The sequence below is a fragment of the Xyrauchen texanus genome, chromosome 35 (assembly GCF_025860055.1).
Source record: "Xyrauchen texanus isolate HMW12.3.18 chromosome 35, RBS_HiC_50CHRs, whole genome shotgun sequence".
NCBI classification, from domain to species: domain Eukaryota; kingdom Metazoa; phylum Chordata; class Actinopteri; order Cypriniformes; family Catostomidae; genus Xyrauchen; species Xyrauchen texanus.
The window spans coordinates 24,913,722-24,927,960 of NC_068310.1; the positions used below are offsets into that span (position 1 = coordinate 24,913,722).

General features: G+C 37.3%; 2 protein-coding genes across 3 annotated transcripts in view; both read right to left on the minus strand.

Annotated features, from left to right (window-relative positions):
• Window positions 1–351: 351 nt before the first annotated feature.
• On the minus strand, window positions 352–3,512 carry LOC127629147 (uncharacterized). Of its 2 annotated transcripts, XM_052106234.1 has the most exons (5): window positions 3,307–3,512; window positions 2,312–2,799; window positions 2,065–2,223; window positions 1,717–1,809; window positions 352–1,486 (listed from the first exon to the last, which is right to left on the minus strand). In XM_052106234.1, the coding sequence occupies exons 2-5, from the start codon at window positions 2,438–2,440 to the stop codon at window positions 1,172–1,174; spliced, it is 696 nt and encodes a 231-aa protein (XP_051962194.1). In that variant the 5' UTR covers window positions 2,441–2,799; window positions 3,307–3,512; the 3' UTR covers window positions 352–1,171. The 2 variants fall into 2 exon arrangements, with proteins under 2 accessions (XP_051962194.1, XP_051962193.1); XM_052106233.1 differs by having other exon boundaries at window positions 2,312–3,512.
• Window positions 3,513–8,341: 4,829 nt separating this feature from the next.
• The window catches only part of scn8aa (sodium channel, voltage gated, type VIII, alpha subunit a), a 69,317-nt gene continuing 63,419 nt past the window's right edge, over window positions 8,342–14,239 (minus strand). The window contains exon 27 of the mRNA XM_052105327.1: window positions 8,342–14,162. Coding sequence (XP_051961287.1) covers window positions 13,027–14,162 — 1,136 coding nt within the window. The 3' untranslated portion in view covers window positions 8,342–13,026. The remainder of the gene's footprint in view (window positions 14,163–14,239) is intronic.

Here is a 14,239-nt window from a genome sequence, read left to right on the forward strand (position 1 = left end):
GCTTGCATTGTGTGAACATACTCCTTTATACATTCAATGGGATCTAAAAGTCAATGCTTCAATTAAAAAAAAAAAAAAAAAAATATATATATATATATATATATATATATATATATATATATATATATAGGCCTACATACACTGTAAAAAAAATAAGCCAGTACAACAAAAAAAATCTTAGTACCAATTTCCTTTAGCCTTTTCTTGTTTACTCAACTTTTGTAAATAACAGTTATACTGACTTAAATGAAGTTGTCAGTGATGCAAAAAATATTTAGTTGAGTTAACTTAAGATTGTTAGTTTTCTGAGGTGTAACTATTCTATAACAAAACTTTTTAAGTTGTGCCAATACAAAAGATTTTGTATGTAGAACTCAAATGTCTGAAGTTGAGTGAACAAAAAAAATGCTATTGGAAATTGGTACTAAGTAATAATATGTTACGACTGGAAACTACAATACCATTGCCCAAGTCAAGAACTGAAAACAGTGAGAATGTTAACAAAACATTTATTCCAAAGAGCAATATAAGAATGTTTTCACCAACCTGTTGAAGGCAATTAAATGGCATTTTAATTAGCCATCATCATGACAACATGATGATTAATCCTTTTTGGTCTTTAAATATTTCTCACAGGAAACAAATAAAAAAATTTATAATTGCGCTAACCTGCCAAAGATAGGCATCAATAATGATAGTAGTGCTACCACCATCTCATAAAAAAAAAAAAAAATCCTGTGATACCAAATTTTTTACATTCACAAATATTTAAACCAAAGTGATTCAATACTGCAATACAAAAATTAAACGCTTCAGTTAAAGCAGTTTTACAAAACACTGCCACTGAATATGAAATGTGTGTCTAAACAGTAGCATGTAGGAGGAACAAACTTTCAAAATTTGAAGCATGGTCTAAAATAGAAGTGCACCCATCTAAAAAACACTGACACACCTCAACATGAAACATTTAGTTTGACTGAACAGTATATCAACGGATATGAAGTAAACAAATAAGCATTTCACTTTAAAGGGAATTCAAGACCAAGTCTTAAAAATTCAAAATGCACCAGTACCACAATATACAGCGACATAAAAACAAAAACATTATTATGCCAAAGGTACCCACCAACCATAAAAGCATCTGAAAATATTCAAAGCATCTTAAACTGCTCTATACAGTGAAAATCTTATTCTTCAGGGACTGAACTCTGTTGGTGCACTTTTCTCCCAATCCCACAAAGATGTTCTGCACTGCCTCAAATGTGTATTTTAGTCCTTTTGGATACTCAATATTTAGCGCATAGAGAAGTCCAAAGAGTACCATGAAAGCAGTGGGAAAGTCAGATAGGTCCTCCATGACCACAGTTTCCTCCAGGATGATGCTGAAGTTAAGACATCTCTTTGTTGCCTGCGAGATGTCATCCTCCATAACTTCAAGGATGCCCAGTTTCACTCCTCTTGCATAAGTCTCCTCTAAATCAGTGTCCTAAGAAATATATACATTTAATGAAAAAAGGTTGTTCAGAAGTTTAAATAGAAAATTCAATGCTCAAATAAACTCTTGCAAACAAAACATGGCACATTGTGCTAACCTGATGTAAACACGATGAAAACGAGCCACATGAAAACCATGTCAGCACCTTTATTAAATATAACCACACATTTCATAAAAGAATTGTGATCAATGAAAATATGAGCTGAAAATTTAAAACCTACCAGACAAGTCTTGGATATTGCATCACGCTCCCTGAGGTACAAGGGGAGTCCCCGTAGAGCCGTAGTGTATCTGTGTGACAGGATGTTTGTTGTCTGTAGGAGGAAAATAAATCATTTTAATTACGATTTACTTCTTCATGATTCCTTGCAGTAAATGTATTAGGATGGGCAAAGTGTCAGAAATGAAGGGGGACTCAGGGCAAAAATTCCACAAAAACTGACAACAAAAAGCTTAAAACAAATTTAATGTAGGGACAATTATATATATTCCCTATTTTAATGAATAATCTTTTGTATATACAGATACAACCACTTATTCCAAGGGATTCATATGTATATGAATCATACCTGCTCATCAAAATGGTCCAGGATAATTTTCATCTCATCTGCAAGGTCTTTACTCTTTGCTCGATACATTTTGATGAGGGCATTGCTATGTTTGTTCAGAGATGTCATGAAAGCCGTTTTGAGGTCCACACAAGTGATCCTTTGAAACTCTGCGCAAAGCTGAGGGAGTGAAAGAGAAAAAAATATCTGCGAACATTTAAGTCTATAAAGAATCATAACAAAATTATGTAGACAAAATGTAACTTACTTGCTCCTGCAAAAAGAGGCCAGGCCATCTTTCTTTGATGACAGAGACCAAGGGCTGCTCATTGACTATTTCTTTTCTTCTAAGAGGGAATGTGGTTTCCATTTTGGTGTTCAGTATTGTAATGTCCATGTTCCTTTTTTTACTTCAAGCTCAAGATGTTCCCTTTCATTTTCCAATGCAGCATCATCCAAACCAACAGGATTGTCTGGGAGAAAGTTGATTTCTGATCTTCTTGGTTTCTTCTGGGGAACTCTTGAACCATCATCTCTTCTATTGTCAAGCTCACTACATCCAGTATTGCGTAATTTTTGTCTGTAATTTCCCATTTTAAATTGAAAGCGCAGACACACTCAGAGTACAGGCACAATAATGGTACACGTCGGCCTGGGTGCCAATGCTTGAGCCTGCAGTGTCTCAGCAGCAGATTTTGACTGTCACAGGTGTATTTACAGTACCTACACTGCATGAAGTGTGCTCTCAATGGAGATCTGTAAAACAAAATACACAAATGTGAATGACCAGGTTCATTAAAAGGCAAATTAATGAATGAACAATTAAATAAACCATGAATTTTTTTTGTATGGCAACTGCTGCACAGATTTGAAAATCCCCTATATTATCAATAATCATTATCTCCTCAGAATATTATATAAAGCAATCTTTCTACTGTTGGGCCTCCTCAGTACAGTATTAACCGATGGAAGGCTTTCAGATGAGCTAATCTGGCTAACGAGGCTGCAGCAGAATCATATGCACGACTTCCAACGCAATTTAATTGTGCAGCAAAATCCATCGCAACAAAAGACAAAAACGTATTTATTTTATAAAACAGGATTTAAAAATACAGTTAGATTTAAACATTCAGGAATGTTGATAATTTACAAAGAAAAGGTAGAAGTGTCTATTTTTCCTAATTAACCAATATCGACTAATTTAGGAAAAATGTGACTCAAAGAATGAACATTGATCATCAAAAACCAAATAAACGTACTCACCATAAAGATTCCTCTGGATAATCGCCCACGTGCTGTCTCTTCTTTCTTAAGTATTCTTCTTCGGCAGTTTGCTGAACAGTTGTTTCTCCCGCATTAAAAAGTTGACGTTGACGCGCAGCAAGAATGCGCAACGGTCAAAATACTGAGGGCGTGGTTTAGCGCTTGAGAAAATGATGCAGTCGTTCATCAGAAAACATGCTGATATTTTTTTTAATGTTTGGTTTATTTAAATATAACAATGCAATAAAGTCCCCACGTGCTAATTGTGTTCTGTTTTGAGAGCAATGGCGCTCACTTCTGTTGTTAACAAAACTTCACAGTAAAAATCTTCCTGATTTCGGCCATATGGTTGAACCCTGGAACATAATTTGGCCGAAATCAGGAAGATTTTTTTACGTATAATGCCGTGCACTACTACTACTACTACTTATAATAATGTATTATTATGGTGAAATTACATTATTATACAATTATGCAGTAGGCCTATGCATGTTTTAATTATTATTATTAATAATAATTAAAATAAGTTCTAAATTATACTTAAGTTCTTTTAAAAATCCCTAAAAACATTTTTCTTCATTGTCCCGTAAACAAATGGTTGCATTTTATTCCAAAATTAGCATTTTATTATATGGGAGGGCAGATTCTAAATGAAACTGACTTAACTCAAATTAATAAGTTGGCAGAACTTTTTTTGAATGGACTTGCGAAGCTTTGTTCACAAAACTCATCTTTTTAAGTTTATGGAAAAAAACTTGGTTTATGTTGAATAAGTGTATTAAAAATAGTTGTACTGACTTTTTCATGGATTTTTGCTGAGCCAACACAACAAAACTAGCCATTTAAACTTTTTTCAAGTTGGGTTTTTTACAGTGTATATATCTATGTATGTATATATTCATTACAAAATAGCCTACATATCAGCACAACAATTCGAATGAAAAACAATAATTTCCAAATTTTTCATTGTGACATTTACCATTTACTCAGACATATATTACCAGTCAATTAATTCTTGAAGCTTATAAGAAAATATCAATTTCATTTGAATTTCATTATATGAAAATTTCAAGAACAATTAGGCTTTGAGTCTAAGAGGACTGAGATGTTAATGCTCTCTTCAATATGCCTACAATACCCACATCATCCGGAGACATGATCAATATGTTTCTCCATTAAGTTTGTAGTTCTTCTAGGGCAGTTTTTAATGCTGCTCAGGTGGTGGAGTGTGAGAGCAGCCAAGGCTGTTGGGATTGGTGGATTTCAGGGTGATTTGGCAGTGATATAACCCCCCAATCTTTGATTCACCGATGGAGTCATAGGTGGAGTCTGAAAGCACCAGACCATAAATCCAATCAGATGACTTGCAAGAACTGCTTGCAACTGCTCCTGACTAAATAAAAAAGAGACTAGGAAGAAAGCATCAGAGACGTGATCTTACAGAAGTATTATCCAAAATGAGAATTAAGACAGTGCTGTTGAAATTTATAGTTGTTCTTCTGTATTCAGCAAGGTACATACAGCATGCAGCTCATAATGCAAATTCTTCCAGTCCTTTCAAATACAGACCGAAAGAGAGATGTTAGATCTAGCTGTGTAGGAATTAGGCAAAGACTGTAAGCTTCCTAGCACATTTCAGACACTCCTTGCTCTGAAGCACATTCATTATTTGAACCTTGTTCAAACAAAGCTTGTTCCAACTTTGATCAGGCAGGAGACATGTTGTTTCTATTCAGACACAGTCAATGCAGGCAGCGGGTCAAATTGGGAGTGGGCTGCTGACTCAGCCGCCAATGGTGTGTTAATTTATCTGCACTGCAGTGCTCTGCCTCTCTCTCCCTCTCTCTTTGAATTTTTTTTTCAATTTAAAAGTACTTTATTAGAATGACTGTGTTTGCATACAACATTGCCAAAGCATTAATACACTAAACATATAGTCAAGACAAAAAATAATAATATAATTAAAATAAGGTGCCAGGTAATTAATAAAATAAATAATAACTATAATAACAATATACACTATACAATATAAAATAAAATAAGCATTTAAGAAGACTTTAGGAACATAAAATAAAAAAATGAATTAGGGTGTGCACTTCAAAAATGAATTTTGCTGCAATTGATGCATGATGGTCCTCCCCCAGTAACAGCAGCATCTGATCTGTTTCTGCTGAACTGGAAAACTGTGGCAAGAGGTTTGAGTTTATTAAAGTATTTCTCTCTCACCTCTGTAAATTTCTCACAGTGAAGGAGAAGTGTCTTTGTCTTGGCCTCACCAGTGAGCAGTGGGTTCAGTGTCTTCCCCAAGGACACTTCGGCACGTGGAGTCATCGACTGGGAATTGAACTGCCAACACTGCGATTACTGGCCGACCCGCTCTACCACCTGAGCCACAGCCGCTCGATTGAAGGATCGTTATTCTGCATGCAGGGATTCTATGGGGTGTTTGTCTCATTTCGAGTAATCTGCCAGACAGAGTGGACCCCAAACCTCACATCCGTACAGAGCAATAGGCATTATAATACTATCAAAGATCTTACACCAGATTGTTACAGGAATGTTTATTTGGGTAAATCTGCCCCACAATCTTCTAGCTTTCTCTTTTATTGCATTCACTGCCAGACCAAAACTCCCTAAAGCACTGATTTTTAGACAGAGGTAGTCGTAGTGTCGGGTGTGTTCTGTTGCAGTGTTTCGCAGAGTGAATGTGTATCTGGTGTCCTGTAATCTGGCTTTTTTCTGGAAGATCATAATTTATTTATTTGTTTTTAAGTTGACTGTCGGGGCCCAGTTTTGACAGTAGTTCTCCAGGAGGTCCAGCTACTGCTCAAGGGCTACAGCAGCACCAGAGCATCTGCATAGAGAAGAAATTTTACTTCAGAATGATTTAGAGTAAGACCTGGTGTTGCAGATTGTTCCAGTTGCACTGCTAATATATTAATGTAAAAGCTGAACAGAGTTGGACTCAAACTGCAGCCCTGTCTCACTCCTTGCCCTTGAGTAAAGAATTCTGTTCTTTTACTGCCATTTTTAACTGCGCACCTGTTGTCTGAATACATAGATTTGATTGTGTTGTACATTTTACCCCCAATGCCAGATTGTAGAATTTTATAATATAGACCATCATGCCAAATGGAATCAAATGCTTTTTTTTTTTTAAATCAACAAAACATGCATAACCTTTGCCTTAGCTTTTTTTTGATGAACGTTCTGGTTGATTATCATGTGTAGAGTGTGAATGTGGTCGGTGGTGCGGTAGGAATCCAATCTGACTCTTACTCAAGACATTGTGCTTGGTTAGGAAGGCCTGTATGCGGGCATTCAGGATACAACAGGATGTCTTTCCAAGATTACTGTTCACATAAATGTAGAAGATGTAAACAATACTGGATGTAGAGATGTAGATGTCTCACCTCTGTAATGTCTGAGGAGTCAGTGTATATATTTGTCCTTCACTACATCAGCATAAGTGAGCTACTGTAAATTCGGGAAGGGCTGTGCTGTTCTGTCAAGTGCCTGCTAATGTTGTGTGTGAGGGTCAATGTTTGTAGGTTGACTGGAGCTGGGCTGAGAGGTGTTTGGTTGGGCTTCAGTGTGTTGTGGTCTGGTTGGTTGCTCTCTTCTTCCTGCAGTGTGTCTTGTTTGTGGGCCCCTTTGTGTAGCTGAATGCCACTCTCTCTCTCTCTCTCAGTCAAAACAAAACAGAAATGTTTGAAACCTGTCTAAAATTGTCAGGCTGGTCTGGTTTGCAGGTTTTAGAGGGGTTTAGACTTGGATTTTCTGGTTTTGAACTTGTCAGCTGGTCCCACTTGGAGACCAGTTGGCCGACCAGGAGAACCAGTGTGTCACCAGGTTGGGCAGGCTGGGAAACCATCTAAGACAGGCAAACCACCTCAGGCTGGATAAAGATGTTTCTTTTAGCCAGATTACACATTTTTCCATACTTCCTTCTACTTTCTATCATCCTCATCCTTTAACAAATGCTTCACTGGTAAAAGTGCTAATCAAGTTGATGGCCAAGATGCATTTCCCCTGAGGTTATGGGGTGAAGCAGATGGGTGTCACTTCATACTTAAGCGTATAGCTAATAGCTTTCTATTGATCTTTCCACCAAACCATGACTTAGTAGATAAACAAATGGGCATTTCCTGTGCTGATCTGCAGTGTGATGCAGTGATGCTAGTTTAGAAGTCTGTGTTATTAGTGCATCTCAACCAAAGCTTATTTGAAAGCTCATCACGCTGTGAAACTATAAATGGCAAAACCACATTCTCACTTTTTTTCCCCCTCAAAAGGGTCTGCGGTGTAAGTTCATATCAGTGTCTTTTATTAGCACAAATCAGAAGTATTCCAATCTGTTAAAGACTTGATTGCATCATTCACAGTGAGTCATGGAAGTGGGAAGTCCCTGCAGAACTTGTTTGGTGAGCTATGTTCACAGCAGTTCTGATTGGTGGATCAGTTCCCTGCAGGAGCATGGATAGTGCAGTTATTGACCAGATATTCTTCTATTCAAAATTATTTCCTAAATGAAGATGAAATACCACTGACCAGTGGCTTCAACAGAAACATTGATTAACAACCTCAGAGCTCATGGTAAGTCTTTAAAGGTTGAGTAATTGTTAAAAATCAAATCCCCTATGGAGAAAGTTCATGGTGTTTTTAAGCCCGGACCCAGACTGATGCCCTCTATACCACCTGCAACTGATTAGCAAATTGTAAATTATATTGGCTCTTTAGGACAAGCCTGTCTATATCTCCTACCTAAACTTTCAATAGGAAATACATCAACACAGGAAAGATAACTGTGCTCATCAAGTGATTTCATGGGGTCTTTAAGAGCAAAGAATTATTTCAAAGTATTTGTAAAACATGGATAAATGGTCTTATTAGTCATGAGTGTTGCTGGTCAAGAATTGTCTGATTCCTTGATATGATAAATTCCATTAGTGGATTCAATTTAAGTGAGAGTGAAGTGATGTTCATGGCTTCCCGTTGAAGTTCAATAAAATAACTGAACACTGTGTGCAACTGGTAGGCTGCTTTATTGTTAATAAAATGTTTCGTGCTCAAATGAAGACAATCTTTTATATGTTCTTACTAAGAGTTCCAGTGGTTGTGCCATACACACAATTATATGTTCTCCTACAACACATTTAAACAAAACAACAGTTTGAAAAGCACTTTTGAAATCTTTTCAGCAAAATGGAAAAGCATTTTAGTCATGCTAAAAATGGAAGTCCAGTAACTGAATATTGATACAAAAGTGAGTTTCAAAGATGAAAAGAACACAAAAGTCTGAAGGCAAGCTATTCTTTTTACAAGCCAAGTGGTTGATGCACAAAGTACAGAAAACAGAACATCAGAAGATTTTGTAACATCAAATCTAGAAGAAGTGGGCTTGATTCTTGGTTTGTTTTCAGTACTCCTCAGGCAGTAAACAAGATGCCTGGTTCAGACTATCGTCCCTGATTTGCATTGTGCTCCATTTTTTCTCCTCTCTTTCCCCTCCATAAACGAAATGTTAAATATGGCACATCCTCCAAAATTGCCATAAAATGCAATTTAGAAAATGTAGGAACATAGAGAAAATGCAGAAAAAAGGCACACAACAATTAGTGAAGTAGAACTAGTAAAAAACAGACCACTGAAACACATAAAATCCGTATAAGAAATGGATACAAAACTGTTGTTCAGGCCCACGAGTTTCGTCACTGAAGTGTTTGGAGAGGCGTTTAGAGTAGAATACATGACCAACTCTGTGACTGTTTTTTGAATTTCAGGCTGGGGTGGGTGACTAAAAAATGTCCATAGGCAGGACTGAGCATTCGTGTGCATTTTTGTGTAAATGTTATTGTATGAGTGTCAATAAAAACAAAGAATACAGAGGTGTGCTTGAGCATAACCCTCTCATCATACAGTATCAGGTTAAAATATCAAAGCAGCACTGATAACATACATTTTTTGACATCCACTGGACATGTTGCATATAAATTAAATGTTACAGTGCTCATTTGTATATCCTTTTATATATATATATATACACATACACACACACACACACACATACACTGGCGGCCAAAAGTTTGGATTAATGTACAGATTATTCTGTTTTGGAAAGAAATTGGTTCTTTAAATCACCAAAATGGCATTTAACTGATCACAAAGTATAGTCAAGACATTACTGATGTAAAAAAACAGCACCATCACTATTTGGAACAATACATTTTTGATCAAATCTAGACAGACCCCATTTACAGCAGCCAACACTCCAACACCTTATCCTTGAGTAATCATGCTAAATGCTTGTCTTTATGTTTGTTTTTGAGTTGCCACAGTATGCAATAGACTGGCATGTCTTAAGGTCAATATTATGTCAAAAATGGCAACAAAAAAAAAGAAACATATTTCTCTAGAAACTCATCAGTCAGTCATTGTTTTGAGGAATGAAGGCTATACGATGCTTGAAAATGCCAAAAAAACATTTGGAAGATTTCATTCAAAGGTGTACACTACAGTCTTCAAAGATAAAGGACAACTGACTCTAACAAGGACAGAAAGAGAGGTGGAAGGCCAAATGTACAACTAAACAAGAGGATAAGTACATCAGAGTCTCTAGTTTGAGAAATAGATGCCTCAGATGTCCTCAGCTGACAGCTTCATTGAATTCTACCTGCTCAACACCAGTTTCATGTACAACAGTAAAGAGAAGACTCAGGGGTGCAGGCCTTATAGGAAGAATTGCAAAGAAAAAGATACTTTTTAAACAGAAAAAAGTTAGAGTGGGCAAAGAAACACAGACATTGGACAACAGATAATTGGAAAAGAGTGTTATGATCTGAACCCCATTGAGCTTTTGTGGGATCAGCTAGACTGTAAGGTGCATGACAAGACAGCCACATCTATGGCAAGTGCTACAGGAAATGTGGGGTGAAATGTCACCTGAGTATCTGGACAAACTGACAGCTTCACACGGAGGATGTTTTTATGAGAACTCTTTGAAGTAGTTTAAGTAATTTTAAACATTATTAATGTCCTGACTATAGATTGTGATCAGTTGAATGCCACTTTGGTGAATAAAAGTACAATTTTCTTTCCATGAGAGCAAAATCTGTACATTATTCCAAACTTGGCCACCTGTGTGTGTTTATGTATATGTATAAAATATATATACTGTCTAATAGAGCATCATTGATACAGTATATCATTCAATTTACTTTACTAAAAGTGAAAAATGTTAGAAAAAAAAACATGATATGTGACAAGGGAAGTCTTGGACAGCTGGAAGCCATTCTATATCATTGTTATAATTTATTATTAGATTAATAGCAGTAAATCTTTAAAATTCTGTATTTACAAAACCCACAACAAATCATGCCAAAATAAATAATATATTACAATGCTTATAGTTTTCCTCAAAAAGTTAATGCTTAACTTTTCATTAATTGTGCCATGTACATCATAGCCCCCTTCTATACATTAAATTATAGATTAAATTGTCGTACAGTGAGTGAGAGAGATCTTAAAAATGTTCCCCCTTTACATCTAATCTAAAATGGGGTTTGGAGGAAAACTACATGGTAGTCTAAGTGTTTCACTGGGTTTCATATGGTTCACAGCACACACACTGGTTTGGAGACCCTAGGCAGTAAGCAGACCTACAGATAGGTCTGAGAAGTACAGGGAGTGGGTTTGTAAACTGGTCATGTGCTCGCTCCAGCACACTCAGAAAACACTGGCTCTGGTGGTGTACATTTGCCAGAAGTTTGAAATGAGCACTGTATCATGTTGTCTGTGGTCCACATTAACACCCTATGCACAGATACTTGGCTATCCCACACTTGAATATGTATTCATCCTTACAGAGTGAGAAAGTAATCAATACTGGAAATGCTCTCAAGAAAAGAAATACTGTAAATCTAATCAATTTCTTTTGCACCCATAGCAAGAAGGGATGGCAGTTTGCTCAAGAGGTTGCAATTTAGTGTTGCCCTGTGTAGTACAAGAAAAAAAACAAATCATGTCAAATTCCAGTATAGGTGAAAATCATCATCATTTCTCACTGAGATAAACATCATGCTAAGGGACCACACAAGTACTCATCACTTCAATCCAAAACTTTTCTTCTGAATAAGGCCAGAGTATATGCTGTATCCAAGCTCTTTTCTGGTCTTTACCAAGTACTCTAAACATCACTTGATCATTCAATAGGGAAACAAACAAAACAAGATGCTAACAAAACTGGCAAACCCTTTATGGTAAACATGAGTATGTATGAACATGAAGACAACTATTTCCAAAAAGATTGCATTGCCTATCATTGAGGTCTGGTCCCGACAGACTGAAAGCCTTGTAAGGATTTAAATGGCATTGTAGCTGTACCTTCTGAAGACATATTTAAGAACCTACTGGAACCTCAGCTGCATATTAAGGGGTAGTTGAATCATTTTGTATTGCTGGTGCACAGTAACAAATCAAGGTTTATGAACCCAAGATTTGATTTCAGTGTAATCTTTCTTCAAATTAGCTCATCATTCCAAACATTACAACCTTTCCTCCATCTGGCAGTGAAACACCTCAATGGGTATACAAATGTGTCTCGGCTCTTTACATTTGCCACATTGTACCACCTTAAAATACTCACAACGCATGGTGTGAGAATTGGTTAATCAGGAAGCAAGTGTTATGAGGGGTAAGTACAAATATCCTTGTCATAGCCAGTAGTTAAATATGTTACAATTGACCGATCATTTCCCAGCTATTTCTATTTAATTTAATTACTAGTGGACAGTATCCAATGTATGGCCAATACAATTATGTGGTTTGAGTAGCAGTGCCAAATGGACTATGATTTACATGCATGACTCATGATCAAAACATGCCACCATGCAAGTCATCTCTATGCATTGAACAAGCACTTTATTATTTATTTATCTGGAACTCTATTTGAGTAAGTCCCTTTCAGCCCAAGTCAAAACTCTGATAATCCCCCAACCCAACATCAATCTGAAAGCCCATGTATAAAATGTATTTTTTCTGCAAGTATAACAAAGAGATGATGACAAGATGAATGGCATGGGCTGAATTTTTTTTTACTTACTCTTTTTTGGGTCAAATAAGGGGAAGATATATTCACCACAAACAACTAAAAACCCTTGCATAATGTTTTGTGTTTTTTTTTTTTCCTGCAGACATGCCAAATGATTGAGTTAACATTGTTATTACTGGTTCTCCTATGGTTAAAACAAAACATTCCAGAATCCTCCTTTGATGAGAAAGATTTCTCATGAGGTTTCCATTGGATTTCGGCAGTGTAGTGTTTAAAAGGGATATCCGTAGAGGAGGAATGTGAACTCCACACATGGTGGTGCAAAGGAATCCTTATGAGCTTTAACGTCTCTTTTTACACATTTGGCAGGTGTCTGCCTTAGGTCACAATTTAGTGTCTCATTTTATATGCCTTGTCAGCTGCAGTTAGAATAGTAAAATCTTGGTTACTGAACACATGTTGCACAGTAAGCTCATAGGTTGGTTTGGTCATCATTAAATTGGTAAAAATCAAGTTGCTTCTGGTGCATCTTTGAACAACGGTTTTGTTGTCTGTAAACAACTTTTTTTCTGAAGATTTTCTGCATTTTGTTGCAAATTATTTTTTTCTATACACTTGTTAGAATAAAAGTTTCAGTGTCGACTTAGTTCTATCTTACTACACCATCATTCCTAACACTTGGATTCCTTGACATCTTTTTGTTTTTTGCCCTTGCCTTCACTCTCCTCTAACTTCTCTTTCTCAGGATTGGTCACGCTATCATAGGATGGCAAAGAGGCAGTAGAAGGCGTGCCCTCCTTCTTGTCCTGATTGGTCCCACCATTCTCCAGCCTGCTGCTGAGCAACCGCTTGCAAATGAAGCCTTGTCGAATAAGATGGGCACGGTAAGCACGCTGGATGACTGCGGCAGACATATGCTCCTGCTTACGGCGCAGAGTAGTGGTAATTGGCTCAAAAGACACTTTGGAAGGATTGGCAGCAATGAAGCGCTCCTCCATCTGTTGCCGCATCATGTCCAGGTCGCCACTATCACCCAGCACACGTTTGGTGAAGGCAAACAAGATGTCTAGGCAGTGAATGCGGTCGCCGCTCACCATGGGCAGGTCCATGGCGATTAGCTCTTTAGTGTTGGGCTTGGGAACGCGCAGCGGGTGCTCCAGAGTGTCGGCAAAGTCACCCAGCTTGGCGAAAGTGATAAACTGGGATGCAGTGGGATCAAACTTCTCCCAAATCTCATAGAAGGATTCAAAGTCATCCTCACATAGTGGGTCAGAACTCTCTTCTGTGGCAACACTGAAGTTCTCCAGAATGATGGCAATATACATGTTAACCACAATGAGGAAAGACACAATGATGTACATGACAAAAAAGAAGATGCCCACCGAAGGGTTTCCGCAGTCACCTTTCACTGTTGTACCTGGATTCTCCTTATTTGGGTCGCAGTCTGGATCATAGTTAAGAATAGGAGCCAGAAGACCATCCCACCCCGCCGAGGTGGTTATCATGAACAGGCAGATCATACTATTTCCAAATGTTTCAAAATTGTACATGTCATCTATGCCAGCCTCCCGCTTTACATAGGCAAAATTTGACATGCCAAAGATAGAAAAGATGAACATGACTAAGAAAAGTAGAAGGCCAATATTAAAAAGGGCAGGCAGCGACATCATCAGGGCAAACAATAAAGTACGAATGCCCTTTGCCCCTTTGATCAGACGCAAGATGCGTCCAATTCGAGCTAGCCGGATTACCCTGAACAATGTTGGTGACACAAAGTACTTCTCAATCAAGTCTGCCAGGAACATACCTGTGGTTTAGGTGATAAGAAACAGGGAGAAGAAGGGAGAAAATGAGTACAGGAAGAAAACGTGTTAGAAATGATCT

Coding starts and splice junctions, on each gene's coding strand:
- LOC127629147 (XM_052106234.1), bottom strand. CDS start 2,440: ATGGACATTACAATACTGAACACCAAAATGGAAACCACATTCCCTCTT. Junction 2,224..2,311: donor GCCTCTTTTTGCAGGAGCAA/GTAAGTTACATT, acceptor TCACTCCCTCAG/CTTTGCGCAGAGTTTCAAAG. Junction 1,810..2,064: donor TGGACCATTTTGATGAGCAG/GTATGATTCATA, acceptor TTCCTCCTACAG/ACAACAAACATCCTGTCACA.